The 21,695-nt window shown below is 48.2% G+C and overlaps 1 protein-coding gene across 1 annotated transcript in view; it reads right to left on the bottom strand.

The window, feature by feature from the left end:
• LOC110377350 (DNA-directed RNA polymerase III subunit RPC1) overlaps positions 1 to 21,377 on the bottom strand; it is a 22,959-nt gene extending 1,582 nt beyond the window's left edge. Inside the window, exons 1-25 of the mRNA XM_064039752.1 lie at positions 21,194 to 21,377; positions 20,863 to 20,998; positions 20,342 to 20,491; positions 19,707 to 20,048; positions 19,234 to 19,388; positions 18,747 to 18,924; positions 17,401 to 17,538; positions 16,613 to 16,810; positions 16,115 to 16,239; positions 15,605 to 15,716; positions 15,044 to 15,276; positions 14,452 to 14,552; positions 13,978 to 14,113; positions 13,425 to 13,538; positions 13,013 to 13,132; positions 12,535 to 12,614; positions 12,019 to 12,132; positions 11,425 to 11,582; positions 10,013 to 10,185; positions 9,558 to 9,662; positions 9,045 to 9,234; positions 8,274 to 8,492; positions 7,759 to 7,877; positions 7,285 to 7,497; positions 234 to 327 (exon numbers count right to left, since the gene is read on the bottom strand). Coding sequence (XP_063895822.1) covers positions 234 to 327; positions 7,285 to 7,497; positions 7,759 to 7,877; positions 8,274 to 8,492; positions 9,045 to 9,234; positions 9,558 to 9,662; positions 10,013 to 10,185; positions 11,425 to 11,582; positions 12,019 to 12,132; positions 12,535 to 12,614; positions 13,013 to 13,132; positions 13,425 to 13,538; positions 13,978 to 14,113; positions 14,452 to 14,552; positions 15,044 to 15,276; positions 15,605 to 15,716; positions 16,115 to 16,239; positions 16,613 to 16,810; positions 17,401 to 17,538; positions 18,747 to 18,924; positions 19,234 to 19,388; positions 19,707 to 20,048; positions 20,342 to 20,491; positions 20,863 to 20,998; positions 21,194 to 21,237 — 3,747 coding nt within the window. The 5' untranslated portion in view covers positions 21,238 to 21,377. The remainder of the gene's footprint in view (positions 1 to 233; positions 328 to 7,284; positions 7,498 to 7,758; positions 7,878 to 8,273; positions 8,493 to 9,044; positions 9,235 to 9,557; positions 9,663 to 10,012; positions 10,186 to 11,424; positions 11,583 to 12,018; positions 12,133 to 12,534; positions 12,615 to 13,012; positions 13,133 to 13,424; positions 13,539 to 13,977; positions 14,114 to 14,451; positions 14,553 to 15,043; positions 15,277 to 15,604; positions 15,717 to 16,114; positions 16,240 to 16,612; positions 16,811 to 17,400; positions 17,539 to 18,746; positions 18,925 to 19,233; positions 19,389 to 19,706; positions 20,049 to 20,341; positions 20,492 to 20,862; positions 20,999 to 21,193) is intronic.
• Between the last annotated feature and the right edge of the window lie 318 nt (positions 21,378 to 21,695).

Here is a 21,695-nt window from a genome sequence, read left to right as displayed (position 1 = left end):
TCAAACTTCGAAAACGTGAGCCAAAGCACCCGGAAAATACCAGTTCGAGCACAAATATAATAGAAACCCGAATACGCATTTGTACATAACATAATTTTCGCAGCAACACCGATTTACGGGTAAATTCAATTTTTAGTAAGCAAATCAATAGATTCATATGGTTATTGAAATCCGACGTAAGTCATTATGATGGCCTTTGTCTCAAAGTGCATTGGTTAATGTTAAAATGTTACCTCTAATATATTGTTAGAGGTGGTCTTTCTGCCGTCGACTCCGTAGGTAGCGATCACATCACGCAAGCCGTCGCCTTCCACGCACAGCTTGTATCTGAAATGCAACATTTAAATGTAGGCTTAGCGATAGTTTATATCAGTTTAAATACACAAACTATCCCGTATTTGTTTTTTACTTTATTTTTGTGATAGCTAAAATGTTCCTTTATGTAACACCAAAAATACCATGTTTAAAGCAAATAAACGTTTTATTATTGAATAACTTTTTGAAGAGGTATTAAAATACCGCCGTGCTTGCTTGGCTCGGCCCATACCTGACAGTGCTGTCAGTGTCATCACAAGCGATAACAGCCCGGGACACCTTTTTTTTTTTTATCGACGTAAAATCATCAAATGACCCCTCCCGCTGTGGGTTAGCAGCGGTGAGGGAGTGTCAGACTCTTACTGACTAAAATCGTCGTGTTCCGTCATAGGCCTTTTATGTACCAGGGCCGCGGTATCTCTTTCGAACAACCCGCAGCCCCGGCAGGCCAGCCCTGCTGGGCCCGCTGGGGTTGCTGACGTCTCTTTGAGGAGCGCGTGGAACAACGCGCGCCGTCGACACGGGTCTGTCGTCTAGGAAGACAGAGGGACGATGAGCCACCCGAACTCACCGCCCACAGGACCCACGCCTACGGTGGCCGGGAGTCATCTCGCGACACCCGGCGCCCATGATGTCTACCTGGTCCAGCGCGGCGGCCGGGATGAGAGGTGCGCACTCTCTGGCGTTCCGCCTCCTCCTTCTCGAGCATGACCGCTTCGCAGAAGGAGGCGACGGCATCCCATTCCCTCGCCCCGGACCATGGCCTGAACCAGGGCCGGACGCGAGGTCGCCGCCGCCAAAGCCTCGACGAGGACCCGGCGGTGCCCTTCCCATGCGGGGCACACCTGGACTGTGTGGTCCACCGTGTCCTCGGGGCTGTCCGCACAATGGTGACACCCGGGCGCCTCCTCACGACCGATGCGGTGCAGGTACCTCCCGAAACAACCGTGTCCGGTGAGGACCTGCGTCATGCGGTACGTGAGGGCGCCGTGACTCCCGAGCCACTCCTCAAAGGGGACTTACCGCCACGATGGTGGCGTGCCCTGCACTGGGTTGCGATAGTCGCTCCCTCCAGGCCACCATGAGATCGCGCCGGGCTCCGCCCGCTGCGCGACAACTTGCCGCGGCAACGGGGTTTCTCCCCGGCGCTGAGCCTCCTCGCGCCAGTCGTACAGGCGCAAGAAGACCCTCGCCTCCAGATCCCACGGTGGCAGTCCAGCGAGTAGGCCAGCTGCTTCGCGGGAGATCGTGCGGTACCCCCGGATTAGCCTAATGGCTATCACCCTTTGGGGCACGTTCAGGTAGTGCACAGCCCGCGGCCGTGCCGAACGTGCCCATACCGGGGCCCCGTAAAGGGCCATGGACCGCATGACCCCCGCGTAGAGTTTGCGGCAGGGGGCGTTTGGGCCTCCCAGGTTGGGCAGGAGCCGCTTGAATGCAGCACCTGCCTTCTCCAGTTTGGGACCCAAACGTCGGAAGTGCTCGACGAAGCTCCACCGGCCGTCGAGGACGAGTCCCAGGTACTTCATCGCCCTCTCGACGCCGATGGTAGCCCCCCCCACCGTGACTTGGGAGCCTGAAGGTGGCGCGTTCCGAAGCCCATGAAAGCACATGGCCTCGGATTTGTGCAAGGCCACCTCCAGTCCCAGCAGCTGGATCCTCTCGATGACTATCGCAACCCGCGCGTCATTATGTCGGCCGCCTCCTGGTGCGACCTCCCTTGTGCCAGAACCAGCGTGTCGTCAGCGTAGCAGACCACGCTGACGCCGCTAGGGAGGTCGGCGCGCAGCACCAGTCGTAGCCGATGTTCCACAAGAGCGGCCCCAGTACCGACCCCTGCGGAACACCGCACGACATCTCTCGCCGGTTCCATGCCCCATTGTGACCGGGGTAAATGATGGACCTATCCGACAGATAGGCCTCGACCACGCGACGAAGGTAGGTCGGCACCCGGTGATACCGGAGTGCCTCCCTAATGCAACTCCAGGGAAGGGTGTTGAAGGCGTTGGCGATGTCAAGAGACACCGCCAAGACGACCCCCGGACACAGCATCCCCGTCGTGAGAGCTCTCACGCGCATGATGGCGTCCACCGTTGAGCGCCCTTGCGGAAACCGAACTGGTGGTCCGCAAGGTCCGGCCCTATCCCCCCAAGGTGCGCGACGAGGCGGTGTGCGACAACTCGCTCAAAGAGCTTGCCCACCTCGTCGAGCAACACGATAGGCCGGTATGCGGACGGAGAGTCCGCAGGGCGCCCCGGCTTCCGTATGAGGACCAGTTTCCCTGTCTTCCAACGAAGTGGGAACTGGCCCCTCTCCAAACATGCGCTGAGAAGCCCCCTAAGTCGAGGCCCGAGAGCCTCAAGGGCCAGGACCCAGGCCTTGCCAGGCAGGCCATCAGGCCCTGGGGCGGTGTTTTTGGCTTTCAGCCTAGCCACCGCCACTCTCAGGTCCACCCCAGTCACCTCGGGGACATCGTCGTCGTCGGAAGTGTGGTCCGTACTTGACACCGCGGGTTGCAGAGACATGGGCGGGGGAGAGTGTTCCCCGCGCGAAGGGAACAGAGCGCTCACCACCTCCTCCACCAGCTGAGGCCGAAGGCTCTGGGTCAGCGGGGGGGCCCATGGGCGGAGCTTGCCCCGCACCATTTTGTACGGGCGCCCCACGGGTCCCTGTCCAGAGACCCCAGCAGCTCCGCATTGGCCACCTCCTTGGCCTGGACGATGGCCAATGGAGGGCGGTCTTCGCAGCTCTGTAACCCTCGTACAGCTCTGCTTCCTGGCTTCTGCATCCGGAGGGCGGATGCGCAGCCTGCGGTGTCTGGTGTACAGGTGCCTCGCAGCGACGCACGCCTCTCGAAGGGCGGCGATCTCGCGAGACCACCAGTACACCTGGCGTCGGGCGCGTCCTGGCGGGACTCGGGGCATGGCCACGTCACAAATCTCGGACATGGTCTCCCGGAACCACTCCGCCTCGTCGTTGATGTCGGCGGGCCTGTCCGGTGATGACACCCAGGCCTGCACGACTGAGGCTTCCAGGAGAAGCTCCCGGTCAAGGTGCCTCAGCGCCCAACGTGGACCACTCGGGGTCTGCAGGACCGGCGCGCTAGGGTTCTGGGCGGAGACGTCAAACCGGATGTACCGGTGATCGGAGTAGGTCTCCACCCCCTCCTCCACGCGCCAGTCAAAGACACGCGGTAGCAGAGCGGGGCTGGCGAACGAGATATCCACCACTGACTCGCCCGCATCCGTACACACGTGGGGACAGAACCCCGATTGAGGACGACCAGGCCTGCTTCCAGCGCCCAGTCCTCCACCATCCTACCCCGTGCATCTGTGCGTCGGGAACCCCAGGCCAAATTCTTGGCGTTGAAGTCCCCTAACACTAGCACAGGGAGGGAATAACTTCCGACGACGACGGACAACTCCAGGAGGGAGTTGTGGAACTCGGCGAGAGTTCGGCTCGGGGAGAAGTACACCCCCACGACGACTATCTCCCCGAACCGTGCTGCGACGCAACCCTTCCACTCTTCACCCCTTCGAGGGAAGGAGTACCAGCGGCGGCCGACGATATGATGGTCACTGAGCCGCTAAGGTCCTTAACCCAGTCATCCCTGGGAAGGACAAAGTACGGCTCAGCGACCACGGCGATGTTGATCGACCACTGCGCCATGCTTTGGAGCAACAGATCCTGGGCACGGGCGCAGTGGTTGATGTTCGCCTGGAGGAAGCGTAGTGGAGCCAGGCTAGCACTCCATCACGTCTTCCTCCTCTTGAGGCCCAAGGACGGGCGCTGCGGCAGCAGCAGTGGCGACGGCGACAGCGGCGGCAGCGTTGGGGGCGGCGGCGGCCGCAGGAGCTGCGGTGGTGGCCACTGCGGAGGTGACGGCGGTGGCAACGACGGACGGCCGACCCTTGCCCTTACTCGGCTTGGCGGGTGGGGCACAGGTCTTGCTCCCCGCCCGGTGTTCGGCCGGCTTGCCAGCAGCCGCACATGCAGAGCAGTGCGGCGTGGCGCTGCATTCCACGGCCTTGTGACCGGGCTGACCGCAGCGGAAACAGAGGGCGCTGCGGTCGACCTCCGAGGTGCAACGGACACCCACATGATGCCCGACGTGGCATCGGAAGCACCTCAGCGGTCGGGGGTCAAGCAGCTTAACCTGCGCCGACACCCAGCCGACCAGCAATCTTCGGCCGTCAACAATGTTTTTGGCCGCCGTCACGGGGCAGCTCACCGTGATGGTGCACGTGCCCCTGAAGTCGGGACGTATGGTGCCCGCCTTGACTTCGTCGGCGGAGCACCCACCCGTCCTAGCGACGGCGGCCACTACCTCCTCCGCAGTAGCTGAGTCGTCCAGGCCCATGATGCGCAGATCCGCGCACTTGTGGGGCCTGGAGACTCGGGCGTCGTCCGCACTTATGGACGCCCTAAGCCTCTCGGCTAGAGCGTCTGCGGCGGGCCCACTGGCCGCTCCCGGGACCTCCAGCATTCGGGCGCCCGTTGCGGTCACCCTGAGCCGGAGGCCGGAGGCGATACCCAGCTCCTGCAGGTTCACCGCCTCCTTTGCTTGGGCGAGCACGTCGCGGTACGACACGCCCCTTTTGACCGCGTCCGGCTGTAGTGTGACTACTACAGCCGCGGTTTTGGGGGCGCGGAGTTGCGCCGCGGCGGCTCGCTCCCTGCGCCGCCGTTTCTGGGCCTTCTTTTTGGCCGCTTTGGCCGCCCTCCGTTTCTTTTTCTTTTCCCCCACCACCTGCCACTCAGACTCAGTGGCAGAAGAGGTAGGGGCCGCAGACGGTGTCGGCTTTGGAGGGCGTTTCGCCACTGGTGCCGACGACGGAGCCGGTACTGACGGTGGCACCGGGGGCCTCTGCGCCTGGGCCGCCCTTGCGGTCTTGGCCTTTGGCTGAGCGGGCGCCCTCCTGGTCGGTCCGTTCGGCGCCGCGACAGGGGGCTTGCTCGGCGGTCCCCTTCTGGGTGGGGGTGCCGCTGCAACCGCGGCCGCATAGGAGGCCCTTTGGGCCGCTGGGGGCTTCGACGCCGCGAGGGGGGGACGCAGAACCCTGCCCTCCAGGACTGAGAAGCGAGCCTGGAAGGCCGCCATCTCCTGACGGACTAGGGCCAGGATCTGGCTCTCAGCCGGCGCAGTCTGCGCCTGTTGTCTGGCCCCACCGCGCTCCGCCCCCTGCTCGCGCATCTTAGCGAGCTCCGCCCGGAGACTCCTGTTCTCCTCCACAAGAGACTCCAGGGCGGCCGTCAGACGACCCACCTCCTGCTGCAGTTTGGCCAGCTCGCTCACGGGAGCCCGGCCAAAGTTGCTCACCGCTGCGGCGGTGATGGAGGCGGTGGCGGCCTCAATGGCGCCGTCTTTGCTGGCCTTTTTCCGTTTTAGGGCCACCTGCCTGATGGCGGACTCCACCGTCTTCTCAAAGTCCGCCCTCCGCTCCCGGTCGGAGCCGATGGCCGACTCCTCCTCGGAGGAGGAGCTCGGATGAGCCGCTCCTCCGCCACCCCAGAAGCCCCAGCGGACCCTTCGCTGACGGGCCTCCTGGCGACCTTTTGGCCGAGGCCCGCGACCACCAGAGGAGGACCCGGGGTCTTCCCTCCTCCTCTTGAGGAAGGCGTCGACCCGGTGGTCCTTCTTGTTGCGGGGGAGCTTAAAACCCCCCGCATCCCCCTCGCTGGACACGGACTCGGATTCCGAGTCCTCATCCCACTCCTTTTCGTTCTTATTATTACTATGATTTTTTTTAGAAGTTTGTGAATCCATATAGTTCCCACGATCATGAGAGCAATTGTTCGTCCACCCCGGCAGTGGCCTCATACCGGGGCAAGCCTACATACTGTTGGGGGCGGCTGGCCCCAACAGGGGGGAGCGCTAACGACCGTGTCCCCCACGGCCATTCATCCCCTCGCCGCGCTCCCGAAACTTGGGATTGGGTGGTTTTTTATCAAGAGGTGTCCTTCCTCTGGGCCGGGCGATTAAGCCAAGCCCTCGGCGGCGGCATTATGCATGCCTCCGTCTGCTGTCCGGCCAACCCGGCTCAGCAAACCCGCCGAAAGGTTTGCTCTTCGTTGTACGAAGAGCAAACGACCACCGCTTTGGTGCGCCTGCACCTCCGCGGGTATGGCCGCATCCTTGCCATGTCCACTAGCGTCGACTGGTCAGGAGCGGCCCCTCCCTGGGTCCCTCTTTGTCTGGCCTCTCCCCTGAACCTTTCCGGCATGAGTATCTCTACCGGCAGAGCTTCAGGATCATTGAGGCACGCAAGCCCCACCACGACGACAACGTGGGGACCCCCTCGGTGGGGAGCCCGGGACACCTGCGGCAGCCCCTTGACGACGACAGGGGGCAGCTGCCTCGCGAGCTGCTGCAGCGACATGTTCAGCCAGCCGCCATACAGTCTGGCACATACCTGACAGTGCTGTCAGTGTCATCACAAGCGATAACAGCCCGGGACACCTGCGGCAGCCCCTTGACGACGACAGGGGGCAGCTGCCTCGCGAGCTGCTGCAGCGACATGTTCAGCCAGCCGCCATACAGTCTGGCACATACCTGACAGTGCTGTCAGTGTCATCACAAGCGATAACAGCCCGGGACACCTGCGGCAGCCCTTGACGACGACAGGGGCAGCTGCCTCGCGAGCTGCTGCAGCGACATGTTCAGCCAGCCGCCATACAGTCTGGCACATACCTGACAGTGCTGTCAGTGTCATCACAAGCGATAACAGCCCGGGACACCTGCGGCAGCCCTTGACGACGACAGGGGCAGCTGCCTCGCGAGCTGCTGCAGCGACATGTTCAGCCAGCCGCCATACAGTCTGGCACATACCTGACAGTGCTGTCAGTGTCATCACAAGCGATAACAGCCCGGGACACCTGCGGCAGCCCCTTGACGACGACAGGGGGCAGCTGCCTCGCGAGCTGCTGCAGCGACATGTTCAGCCAGCCGCCATACAGTCTGGCACATACCTGACAGTGCTGTCAGTGTCATCACAAGCGATAACAGCCCGGGACACCTGCGGCAGCCCCTTGACGACGACAGGGGGCAGCTGCCTCGCGAGCTGCTGCAGCGACATGTTCAGCCAGCCGCCGTGCTTGCTGGGCTCGGCTGATACCTTGATAGCCCAGTCTGATACTATGTGGATGTTTGCCGGCTTGATTTTCAGTTTTGATGTGCAAATCCTGGTGGCAGAAAGGGGTTATATTCAAGATTAATTTATAACAAGATCACCAACGATTTAGTGGGGGTAATAAATCGATCAAATCTGGGTTCTTAAATACAAGAAACAACGTTACAGTCGGTACATAAGTAGAAGAACTACCGTCCACAATCACCCACTATCACCTAGTCAGAAGTAGTAAGTGGAGAAATTCTACGAGATGTTTAAAAACTTCTCCCCTAGAAGAAATAACAAACCAGGTGGTAACTGCTCTAATACTCACGAGTACACGATAGACTCGACGTTAACTTCTAGACACAGCAGCCGTATCCTCTCGGCGTCGAGGCGGATCAGTAGGAAGCATTCGTTCGGTAGGTATACCTCATCTATGTATGTTGTGATCTGTGACATACATACAAAGCGGTTTTATGTTATGATATTTATGTATTCTTAGAATTAATGGATGCTTGATACAAGTAAATAAATAAAAATAATAATGTAAGCTGAAACAATGTTGTTTGATGTCTTTTGGACCACGGTTAATAGTGGTAATCTGGTGAAATACCAATTATTTAAAATGCTAGTGACTGCTTGTACAAAATCCCCTTTACTTCACTGCGTGTCTTTGTCCGTGCGATAAAGTATCTTATAAATGTCAACAATAATCCTACTCCTTCACAATTGTTCATAGTTTCGGTTATACCAATAAAACACTTGACCACTAATCGGATTTGCACTTTGAGAACAACAAGAGTATCCAACCAAAATTCCTCCCCACCCCCAAAAAAATAACCTTACCTCTCCAAGCGTAGTCTTCTCCACTCTCCCCTTCACTCTTCTGGCGAACTCCTGATCGAGTGGCTGCATCAGCTCAGCCGTGATGATGGGAGTGGAGATGTTCCGTGAAGCATTGATGATCTCCTTGACGCGAGGAACACCTTGCGTGATGTTCATGGAGGCCACGCCGGCGAAGTGGAAGGTTTTCAAGGTCATTTGGGTACCGGGCTCTCCTATACTCTGTGGGTTATGAAGATGGAATTTTGAGATTACCCTTTCTGGCTTCTGACAACCCGGCTGTAACCACATCCGAGGTTCACAATTTAAAGTGAACCAACAAGCGTTGAAACACGGAGAAATTCGTCATGACATAAATGATCGCCCATCCACGGACATACCGCGTCAAGTGTTACTTAAAAAGTTAACAGTCTGACTAATATAGACCGAGATCCCAACTTAACAAAAAAGTCCTTATTTTCCTTGAGATAAAATCTCTGCCATAATTTATTTATACAATTTAGAAGACTTACAGCTACGTAAAAATTAAACAACGCTGTATGTACTTAACATACATACGTAGTATTAGTATGCTCTTAAAACTACGTATTCTAAGCAGGTTTGTTCAGAAGGTCCACTTTTAGACACCGGGCGCTAAAAGTGAGTCAAATTAGCACGTACACTAAAATGTATTCACATATTTAAGAAATATTTAAAAAATCCAAATATTTCAAGGAAACTAAACTAAACCTAAAAACTTGTAACGCTCCTACAACATAAATAAATCCAACATACCTGAGCAGCCAAAGCACCAACCGCAGTCCCAGGCTCTATAACACTCCTCTGATACTTATGATGACACACTCGCAGGAACTGCACCAGCTGCGTCAGGGTCAGCCGCTGTAGCTGCTTCACTATGGGCCCGCAGTGGCTGTACCGGGTCCGCAGGTTGCGGACCTTGGAGGCTATGGACTTGAGGAACGTTCTGGAAGGTTGGACAAGTTTAATTTGAGCTAGAAGCAAAATTGAGAAGAGAATTGCCACTTTTCTTAAGTCAATAATTTACACAGCTTTGATATTTAACTGTAACTGATACTCTGTTCCACTAATACCATGGTATTTTGAACAAAAACCACGGTATTTTGGACAAATTCCTTGTGTTATTTTTTAGGGCTACGTACTCATAGCGGAAAACGGACCCTATTACTAAGACTCCATGGTATGTCTGTCTGTTCCGCTGGTATCTCATGAATCGTGATAGTTAGACAGTTTAAATTTTCAGATGATTTAGGTATCTATATTACTTACAGTAACTCGTTTTTGAACTCCTGTGTGCAAGTTTTAAAGTCGTCCAAAGCGAGGGTTTCTTCAGCTGCTAATACTATGCCATCACCGTCCAGCGGGTCTTCATCCCTGCGACAAAATAATAGCTTATATTCAGGTTCCTCAATATAATATGAAAACATGCTTCTTTACAGGATTGTCAAATTCTCCAGCCAATTTGGACCGTTTTATGGTAAAATAATATTGATGATAATATTGTTCTGAAAATACACCAATACATACTTGATATTGTAAAGCTGACTTTATTTGGTAGGGTTAACTCGCTAATATAACGAAAATACAGTATTAGACGCTTCAGGCTTTTAATTGCGTAATAAGTCTAAGTAAGGCTATAGGCTCAGGGTGTAATCTACAGGATACGGCTAAAGGCGTGGGATATCAGGAAAAGTTACCAAAAATTTAGTGAACAATGTCCTTACCTGGACAGATACTTAGCGCGAACATCAGCGAGGACCCTGGCGAGGTCGACGGGGCGGTCCTTGCCCTCCATGTAGGAGGGGTCCAGGCCGTCGCTGCCGTAGCGGAACTCCACCACCTCGCCCATGGCGTTGCGGACTGTCATGTCGTAGTGTAGGACCAGGTCTTCTAGAGACTGGGGGAATAACATATGGTGTGAAAATAAAGCTGATGTTCAAGAAAATGGGGTTTTGTTTGGGTGTGGGAAATGTAGTCGAAAATGAGCTGTCACATGGTATAGAAGTTGTAAAAGTACTGTGTTGAAAATTAGAACGACTAGGTTTTTTACATTTAGTGAAATTTCTAAGCCTATAAGAAAGTTTGGTGCAAATTCAAAGAGCAGTGTAATAAAAGAACGAAGTAGTAATTTTTTGTACTATATATATAGCTTCATTCGAACTTGACAAAAAGAATTTTTCAAAAAAACTCGAGTGTAATCTTCTGCTGTATCATGGTAAAGGTAGAATTCCGTGGGTCGCGGCTGACGCAGCCGCGCGCGGCTTACGACAGTCGTCGGCCGCGCGCGACAATAGTCAACCTATGAAAATGTATGGCGCCGCTGCCGAGGTCCGCGACAGTCGCGCGCGGCTGACGAATTTCGTAAGCCGCGCGCGGCATTGTGTTGAAATTAGTAGATTTTGTTCGTCCGTTCCCTCTAGTCGAAGTGCTAATTGATATCCTTGAAGAAGAAGAGGATGACGTGTTGCTGTGGCTGTATTATGAAAATAGATTACCAATCTACCCTATCTTTAAAAAGTAGAAATGATGAAGGATACTACCAAATACTGATTCAAAAGCATTTGTATTGTAATGAAAACAAAAGCAAGTTTTGCCGACTAAATAAAAAACAATTCAATTCTGGTTTTACTAAAATTCTATAGATGTTACTAAGCGCTAGACCATGTTGAGATGCATACGGCCGCGCGCGGCTCATGAAATTCGTCGGCCGCGCGCGACTGTCGCTGGCCTCGGCAGCGGTGCCATACATTTTCATAGGTTGACTATTGTCGCGCGCGGCCAACGACTGTCGTAAGCCGCGCGCGGCTGTCGTAGCCGCTACCCACGGAATTCTACCTTAAGTAAACCTTTAGTTTTTCGACACAAGATAAAAAACAAATTCTCAGAGCTAACTACCACTAGAAGAAAAACTATACCCTTTTTTTTTTGTTAACGACATTAAAAATCATCAAATGGCCCCTCTCGCTGTGGGTTGGCAGCGGTGAGGGAGTGTCAGACTCTTACTGACTAAAAACCGTCGTGTACCATCGTAGGCCTTTTATGTACCAGAGCCGCGGTATCTCTTTCGAACAACCCGCAGCCCCGGCAGGCCTTGGCTCTGCTGGGCCCCGCTAGGGAGTAGGGAGAAAAACTATACCTTAACTAATCTCCTCTGCAGGTACCCAGTCTCAGCAGTTTTGACAGCAGTGTCGACCAGACCCTCACGTCCTCCCATGGTGTGGAAGAAGAACTCTGTGGGCGTCAGGCCTGAGTAGAAGCTGTTCTCTACGAAACCACGCGCTGCTGGGATCTTGGCTGGAAGGAGGAATTTCAGGCATCATTTACCAGCTTTCGCCCAAAATTGTTATCTATATTAGTTCATAGCCACAAACATGTATATCCATGACTATGAACTGATATGTGTATCTCCAGCGATCAAACTCGTTATATTCTTTTTCACGGAGTAGGTTAAAAACAGGAGTTCCCACAGGCACGCTAATTTGAGGTCTTTGAGGATAACAGAAACGTTTATTTTTCGTAGTTTAGAGACCTTGTAATTTCTAGGACATCGATTTACAAACGTGGACGCAAAAAGATCGGGGCGTTTACTGCTCCGAACAGATTAGTAGGCAGAATTTTTGATGAAGGCTAGTATTTTAACGGTGATTCTTAGATATGTTATAATAATTACTACAAGTTTTTTTTTATACTATTACCAATTTAGCTACTTTATAAAGCTAGAATAACTCACAATGTCTCTCAAAGTGCGGTAACGAGCGATCTTCGAAGCCGTTGGGCACTCGCTTGCCGTTGAGCGCCTGCTGACCCACGCACGCGATCATCTGAGATATGTTGATGTTGGAACCTGGGGTAAAACTCTACATGTAAATACTTCTAGCTAATAATGGTTATATAATTTGTAACAATGTAATATTATCTAGCTGTTTAAGAGAACGCGTCTTAAGAGAACATCTTTCAGTACCCGGATAAAATTAGCCTATCTATGTCATCCGGGGATAGTGTATTTTTCCAACAAGGCTTTGTTTTTAATCGGTTAATTAATTCTTTAAAGTTGATTGTGAAAAAACGTTATTTAAACTAAACAGCTAAAACATAATATAATAAACGCCTTTTGTTTGTATCATGTACAACCATTGAATCGACTAAAAATTAATTCACTGTTGGGAAGCTAAACTATCCCCGGATGACGTACACTATATTTAATCCCGGTTACGGTAGTTTGACTTACAAAATAAATAAGACAAACCTTTAGAGCCACTCTGTGCCATTATAAGCGGCGCGTTAGTAGGGTGCAGCTCACGGAAACATGCTTTAGCCGCCAACTCTCTGTAAACATATATACGTTATACATACCTATACTATGCTATGTACTTAATTTTATACAGATGACACCTCAAAATATTTCAATATTCTATAGATTTTCGATTGATATTTGTCAGATTCCGGTAGGTTGAACTGTTGGCATTTGTACTATCAACCAAAGACATGTATGATCTTATTTTAGCGAGTTTGAAGACAATCAAATGCAAAAAGGTCTATATCGGCATGTTACGTACTGTAATATACACTGCATAATGTACAGCGTTATTTATTACATTATATACTGCTAACTCTTAAAAAACCGAATTACCACATTCTGACTAAATGTCAACTATATTCCAAAAACATATAACCCAGATAAGGATAAAATTAATTTATCATTATGATATATGAGGATAAAATACCTGATACTACTCAGCTCACTGAGCATCACAGCTTCCAGGGTTTCCTCCATGGTGCATCCAGGCTGACACTGCAGGGTACCCTTCTCCATCTCCAAGATATAACCGTCGCATTTGGAGTACCTAATAAAAAGTCATTGATCACATTCAATACAATTTAGTAATCGTTTTTACATTTTTGACTAGCCATTTTCCCCCGGTTTCATCCACGTCCCGGGGGAACTTTGCTCGTACCCAGATAAAATATGTCTTCTAAATAATTTTTCAGTAGTTTCGGTTTTTTAGGGTACAAAGAAGCAACCAAAAAATTATTCAGTTTATTTTAGAGTTTAGTTAGAGTATAAAAAATACGTTTACAATATAAATTCAAAGTTACAGCGAGTAAAAATTAAATTTTAGGTTATAATGTACGTACCCAGACTCGAGCAGTTTGTTCTTGGCGTCGATGAGCTTCTTGCCGGGCGTGACGTCGATGATGCCGAAGCTGAAGCCGCGGTTCATCATGTAGTACGACGCCATGCGCGCTAGCCTGATGTAGAGATTATTATTTAAGATATAAGTAGAATATGGTGTTATACAATAGAGTTAGAAAGAAGTTTATAAAATTTTAAATAATAATTTTAACTGTTACATAATTTTGTGCAGTACGCAAAAGGGTTTACAACCGGTCTTCAACACAAAGGCTGTCTTGTTACCATTTTGGTAGCAAGTAACGTCGCCTATTTTAAAACTTCCAAAAAGGGGTCTCTTTGAACCGCCTTGCATGGCTTCAAAAACAGTAGTGAGAATTCTACATAAAGGCCATCTTGAAAATTATACTTAAGTTATACTTGCCTTGTTCAGAGAATTAAAAAAAACAAAACTGGGTTAAGCTCGCTGTTGTACATAAAATGTCAGGTTTTCGTGTGTCGAAATGTGCAATTAAGTATAATAAGTAGACTATAGCATGACATTGTGCAAGGAGTTACCTCCACATGCCCCTGACGGCATACTCCTCGCCCCAGTCGCGCAGCAGGATGTAGAAGATGCTCTTCTTGGTACCGGACCCTAGAGTACTCTTGTCCATGGACCCGCATAGGAGTTCCGAGTTCCTTATTATTACATCTAAAACAATAACGTGACGTAAAATATCATATTTAAATAGATTTGATGTAAAATTGTCCATTCTTAATTAACAAAAAACACGTAGAATTTTTTCCTGAATAAAATGAAGGAATGAGAGGAAAAATATCTATACAATTGAATAAAATCTACATAACATATAGAATTAATAAAACTAAATAGATATAGACTTTATTATGGACGCCAATTTGATCTTAAACCGTCATAGTTAAGGTAACTGACAGCAATGGGTGTGTAATTAATGTAGCCATAACCGGTAAGTTTTCACACACATATGCGCAAGCAAAGCCCTATATTGAATGTATGTTTGGTACACTTACATGAGTCCTGCACACACATGTCCTCGTTCCCAGTGTAGTTCTTGCCTTTAGTCTCCAAGTTGGCCTTCACTTCGCACTTCTTATTAGGTTTCATTATTAAACTGTAACAAATACGAGGAATTTTAAGACATGATAGGTACAATTGTGATAATTTAGAATAGCTTAAATCGTGCATTTCTAGTGGTAACTGTCATTTAAATTGTTTCTAGTAATGTATGCTAGGTACCACTAGGTTACTGCATATACATAGGCATATAGGGATGTGCGAAAAAATTGTATTTTACCAGAAAATAAGTCAGTCCTTTCATGTGACTGAAAAAAGTAATTAGTCCGTTTTTTAGATAACCTTAAAATAATCAAATCATTTATAATGGACAAGTATTTTTTTTTCACAAACAAAAAGCAATGAAGATATAACACGATTACATTTTTTCACCCCACTATATTTGTTGCGTTATATCTTAATAATTTTTTTTTTTTGTTAAAATAACAAAATACGTTTCTAATATTTTTGGTCTAAAATACGGACTAATTAATTAGAATCACTATTTTTTAACCCTTTTCTACAAACACCACATTCCACCACTCATACCTAAATATCTGCTTCCCAGTCCAAAGCATCCTGGGCTTCAGAATAGCTGGCGTCGGCATATCGATCCTCATATTCGTGTCAGGCCCCGACAGCAGGCAGGTCGCGAGCTGGTGAGCCTCGTCGCGGGTGAAGAAGGAGTCCCGCTGGGTGATCAGGTACCCGCCGGTGATGAAGTCCTGGGTGGCTGCTATGAGGAGTTCCCCGTTGCGAGGAGTTACGAGGTTGGATTTGTTCTGGTGATGGAAAAATATTAGTCAGTGAAGTTTTTTCTTTGGTGACGGGTAGTTAGAAGCCAGAAAAGTCTGACACCAGTCTAACCAAGGGGTATTGGCTTGCCCGGATAACTGGGTTGAGAGGTCTGACTTAGAGGTAGTCTGCTACTTAGCTGTATCTGGTTAGACTAGAAGTGGACCCCAAAATAGTTGGGAAAAGACTAGGCATATAATGATTTTTTACATTTTAACTAACAAGTTTCGTGTGGCCGTTCTTATGCTAAACATCAAAGTACCAGATTACTAAATCATGGCCTAGTTCAGTATAACACTGGTTAATAAACCTTACCCCCATAAGAATGAGCGCCTCCGCCCTGGCTTCCTCAGTCTGCGGCAGATGCATGTTCATCTCGTCACCGTCGAAGTCAGCGTTGTACGGAGTACATACACACTCGTTGAACCTGAGGATAACACGATACTATTAATATTGAGTCTGTGGATGGGTTCTGACCATCCTGTCATGACTTGCTCCTCCGTATTTCGGATGCATGGTAGTTGTTAGGGGTAGTCAGTCTGACAGTAAGTCTGGCAGTCAGTCTGAGCAAGGGGTATTGGGTTGAGGAGGTCAGAAAGGCTGTCGCTCCATGAGGCACACTGGTACCCAGCTTTTTTCGGTTAGACTGGAACCCGACCCAAACTTAGTTGGGAAATAAAAGGCTAAGTAGATGATGAGGCAGATGAACAGGAACCATCTTTCACTGACTGACTAAACTGACAGTAGATCCACTCTTTGGCCCCTGTGGTCATAATTTTCTATGCTCCGCTCCCTCACGCTCTTCTCCTTCTATTTCCTATATACCTGAATGTCCTCTGCGGCTGCACCTTGGCGCGATGACACATGATGGACAGCTTGTGCAGCGAGGGCTGCCGGTTGAACAGCACCACGTCGCCGTCCACCAGGTGGCGCTCCACTATGTCACCGCACTGAAGGCAATAGAGAAGTAATATTTACTTTACGAGGTGTCAAAGTTAAGTGGGGAGTTCTTAAATCTTTCGGACTTTAGCTAAGACACTAGTCAAAAACAAAGAGGGTCAAATTCATTAATATAAATAAGGCTTACTAAATAAGTACTTTTTCATATCAAATTACATTGAACAGCACCCCCTCTTCATCCGATCCCTTTCAGGGATCTGTTAAAAGTTCGAAAAAAAGGTTTTCTTTAAACAGGCATTTTTTTTACCTAATTTATTTTCACCCTAAGGCAGGAAGAAGATGGCAATGTTCACACTATGAGGTAAATGATCATGCGAGCTTTGAAAAACTGACAAAATATTTTAAAGTTATATTATAACATACCTTCAACTCCTGAGCAATCTTCTCCCTATTACCATATTTCAGGTACTTCTTATGCTTGAGCCCCCGTTGCTGAACGTAGTTAGCCCCCGGATGCACGTCAGGGCCGTTGCAGACCAGCTGACGTAGCCACTGCAGGTTTGCCGGGAACACCCGTTCAGGGTACGTGAGGATCTTGGCTACGTGGACTGGTACTCCCACCTGGGTGATGAGAGAAATTTTATTATGGTGAAGAGGAGGTACTTTGTAAAGCACTGGTACTCAGCTTTATCCGGTTAGACTGGAAGCCAACCGCAACATAGTTTGGGAAAAAGGCTCGGAGGAAGAGAGGAGGTACTTCAAAAATGAAGAGTGTATTTTCAAGATATGTTGCTTTGTATAAATTTATCCAAAATTCTGTTTAGATATCAAGGAAGACAGTATTGTTTTATTTCTCATAGTCAATGCAATGTTTTTAATTAAAACAAATATTTTATATACGAAATATGTATTAGTGTATAATTGTAATGTTTTGTATAAATTGATAAATATAGTAATTATAATTGATAATATATTTGATAATATTATAAAGCTAAAAAGTGTCTGAAGGCACTAATATCAGGATCAACTTAACCTATATTAAGAGTTCTTACACTGTTATGTAGTACATTTATCGAGAAATACTATAGGCTACTTTATACCCGGGTGCTCGAAATTCCCACGCGACTCTAGGAATCAAACTCTAAACTCAAATATTAATTTTCGCCAGCATGAACCATACCTGTCACAAAATCATCCATACAAAAACTCACCTCCTGAATCTGCAAGTTAGGGTCTGGTGAGATGACAGTCCTGCTGGAGAAGTCCACTCGCTTCCCCGACAGGTTGCCTCGGAAGCGGCCTTGCTTGCCCTTCAGCCGCTGTACCAGACCTCGGCCTGGTTTCTTAGGCTGTAATAATAGGTAAAGAGTATAATTTTACCACATTTTAGCACTAAGTGGGGAAACATTGAAATAGTGGCAAGATTATGGTGGTAACACAGTAAAGCCAGCCATTTTTTATGGTCTGACTACTTTTGAGGTGTGGTTCTACCTCCGTACTAATATTATAAAGGTGAAGAATTGATCTGATTTCAAAAATTCTTCTATTGTAAAGTAGTCCATATCTTGAGGTAGACTATAAGTTTTTTATTCGTGAGTTCCACGGGATTCGGGTAGCTTGCTGCCGGTACCTTGATCCAGCATATAGGCTTTAAATGACTACGAGTAAAGCGGTTAAAACGAAGCCTGATCAAAAGGAATGCACCTTCCGAGGACCCCGTTTGGATGTCATCATGTTGCAAGCGATTTTGAAGACTGATATCACTATGATACAATACCTGCATAGACAGCGGTATGCCAGACATCTCGCTGTTGATGTACAGCGCAGCATGCAGCTGCAGGTAGTCCCAGTCCTCCTGCACCAGCTCGCTCTTGCCGCCGCTGGCGATGTGTGCTATGATACAATACCTGCATAGACAGCGGTATGCCAGACATCTCGCTGTTGATGTACAGCGCAGCATGCAGCTGCAGGTAGTCCCAGTCCTCCTGCACCAGCTCGCTCTTGCCGCCGCTGGCGATGTGTGCTATGATACAATACCTGCATAGACAGCGGTATGCCAGACATCTCGCTGTTGATGTACAGCGCAGCATGCAGCTGCAGGTAGTCCCAGTCCTCCTGCACCAGCTCGCTCTTGCCGCCGCTGGCGATGTGTGCTATGATACAATACCTGCATAGACAGCGGTATGCCAGACATCTCGCTGTTGATGTACAGCGCAGCATGCAGCTGCAGGTAGTCCCAGTCCTCCTGCACCAGCTCGCTCTTGCCGCCGCTGGCGATGTGTGCTATGATACAATACCTGCATAGACAGCGGTATGCCAGACATCTCGCTGTTGATGTACAGCGCAGCATGCAGCTGCAGGTAGTCCCAGTCCTCCTGCACCAGCTCGCTCTTGCCGCCGCTGGCGATGTGTGCTATGATACAATACCTGCATAGACAGCGGTATGCCAGACATCTCGCTGTTGATGTACAGCGCAGCATGCAGCTGCAGGTAGTCCCAGTCCTCCTGCACCAGCTCGCTCTTGCCGCCGCTGGCGATGTGTGCTATGATACAATACCTGCATAGACAGCGGTATGCCAGACATCTCGCTGTTGATGTACAGCGCAGCATGCAGCTGCAGGTAGTCCCAGTCCTCCTGCACCAGCTCGCTCTTGCCGCCGCTGGCGATGTGGCGAGCGATCACGTCGTTGATGAGGAGAATCTCTGATTGCTTCATTGTTAAGTCGTCCTCGTTACTAGAAAGACGAGACAACATACAACACATAATAATATTAATCACAACAAAAAACTTCGAAAAACATATGATATTATTGAAGACATTGATAAAGGGAGACAATAAAATAAACATTCTTACACTGGTGACCCAGGTCATTCTTCAAATGTAAATTAACCCCCACCCTGGTGAAAAACCCACCACTTAGGAGCTATTGAGAGAACAGAAAGGCTTACCAAGAACCCAGCTAAAGCACCTAAAGAAATGATTGATGATTCCTATAATTTCCGCGAAAGAGGGAATGTTAAGAAGGATATCCTCATGGACTCACGTGCCAGCCTTGATCTCGGAGACCACACTGGGACGGATGCAGAGCGGTGGCACCGGCAGCCGCGTGAGGATGAGGTGTTCAGGCCGCGTCAGCTTCGCGTTCATGCCTAGTAGCGGGATGTCCTCGTCCGGGATGCGTCGGAAAAGGTTCAGTACCTGGGTGGAGTAGGGTGGTTAAGCTGGTGGTAACAGGTTTCAGTGATAAAATTGGGTGAGCTTACATAGTATATTTTTATGTGATTGATTTCACATTTGAAGAACATCGGTTTCGTACTAGTGGAGTTTATAGCAAGTGTATGCTTTTTTACGCCAGTTACGCGCCGCGAAATCAGAGAGGCAAGAAACCTGTGACACTGCTCGTGCATTATTTAAAGCTTGAAATAAGACATGTTTTAACAGGTTACTTTATCATGTTTTGGACCAAGAACATCAGTATTGTATAAATAAAAAGTAATAGCTATGTCTCACACACACCTCTACAGGACTCATCTCAATAATTAATCCACTATTGATCATAGTCGCCAACTCCTTATTAGACTCCTTCGCCTCATTAAAGTCTCTCAGCACCCTCTTCACAAGAGGATCCGTCGGCTTCTTAGTCCTATACTTGTCATGGATAATCTTCAGAATACCAGCGGGACTCTTCTTCACCATACCATTCAAGGCTTCGCAGTAAGGACACTTGGTGCAAGTCTTAGCCTTTTTGAGGACAGCAGCACGGAGGTTCTTCTTGTGTAGGTACGAAAGTTCAGGGTTCATGAATTTCCGTCGGAATGACTTTTTGAGAGGTTCAGCTAACATCACTTTTGCACATTCCTGTAGAGGTTGAAAAGTATTTTATTTGAAGTACCCTAAAAAGCTCTTCCCCGCTTCTTATAAGTTTCTGCTGGGAAAAAAAAAATGTTGGAACCAACTCTCCAACAATGTAACTTTATAAGTGTAGAATTTGAATGTTTTGAGATTTTGTTGAGTTGAAGGTTCAAGTTATTATATACAGCCTTCAGAAATGCTTTACAGATTGTTGTACAGATTACCAAAAAAATCTTCATTTTACAAAATACTTGACCACTTCACCTGTATGGATAAAATTAAATTTATTTTGACCTCACCTTACAGATAGTCTGCAGTATAGTGATGATGGACCTGAAGTAGCCGACGTGGAAGACGGGGAGGGCCAGCTCTATGTACCCGTAGTGGCCCACGCACTCCGCCAGCCCCAGGCCACAGGTTTCACAGTTGGCATCCTTTTGATTTGTACCCTGGTGGAAGAAAGATTTTTTTTATGTTTGTCACACATTCAAAGAAAGTAATTGAGTCAGAAACTAAGTAGCGCTTGTACTAAGGTTAATAGATAACTAAACAATATAAATAGTTACTTTAGTGTGGAAAATGTTGCAAATAGTTGCAGAAAAAGCCTATGATTTGCTGCAGAATAAGATTTTACTAGACATGTTATTGTTTTGTGATTTTTCTGTAGATTTTTACTTTGAGCTAACTACCCATAAACATAAAACAATTATAATGTATTTGAGTACTATTTTTATTTATTTATCTATCAGCTAATTACATTTTTTTAGTTACAAACACCCTAAATCTCATCAAAATAAAACAAAGAGTTGCAACTCCATACCATCCGCCTATCGAGGACTCCATACGTCGCCGGCACTCGCTGTCCATCCTGAGCGTACAGGTTCTTAGTGATGACCTGGATGTGAGCTGCCTGCTGGATGGCAGACGCGCTATCCACGTTAAACGTAACGTGAGAACTGAAAACATCATCACACGACTACCATGTAAAAAAGTACCGAAATAATATATGAAATGCAACGAAACTTGCACAAAATGTAGTGAATGATTGATATGTTCAATTGGTTAAGTGGGATTTGTAGATTTTAACTGGAAATAAGTGTTTATTTAAAGTTCAAAAAACCATATGATGAAGTAAACATAACCTCACTTACATTTTTCTCCCGACATAAGTTTCGCGATATTGTTCTTTCGGCATCTTGAATAGATTTACAAGAAGCCGTGTCACATAAATTTAACGTAATTATTGTTATATTCCATTAAATAGAAGGCTTTTTTCCCATGTTATCATGAGCCGCTTGGAATTTGTTTGACATTTGTTATTGCGCGTTCATAATTACAATTTAGTAGAAAAATCTAATCGAAACCACATTCAGCATTTATGAACGCAGCGGTTTGAAGTAATACCATAACAGCGTTAATATTAAACTACTATTGGTATCCGAGTTGGAAAAAAGAGGTTATGATTTACATTGAACTTCGTTTAGATATCAACGGACGGATGGCTTATTCTCAGCTGTGGATGTCATATGACTGAGATGATGATATTAGTACCTAATAAGAATATTTTTTTTTTTTTGTTTTCAAATGTATTAAATAGATAGAGTATGTTTCAGACTTATTATTAATAAATACGAAAAGATATGCGTGAAAAAA

This window comes from Helicoverpa armigera, chromosome 20, assembly GCF_030705265.1.
Source record: "Helicoverpa armigera isolate CAAS_96S chromosome 20, ASM3070526v1, whole genome shotgun sequence".
In the NCBI taxonomy this organism is placed as follows: Eukaryota; Metazoa; Arthropoda; class Insecta; order Lepidoptera; family Noctuidae; genus Helicoverpa; species Helicoverpa armigera.
The sequence above is the reverse complement of the archived record's forward strand: the minus strand, read 5'-3'. Positions and strand labels throughout refer to the sequence as shown.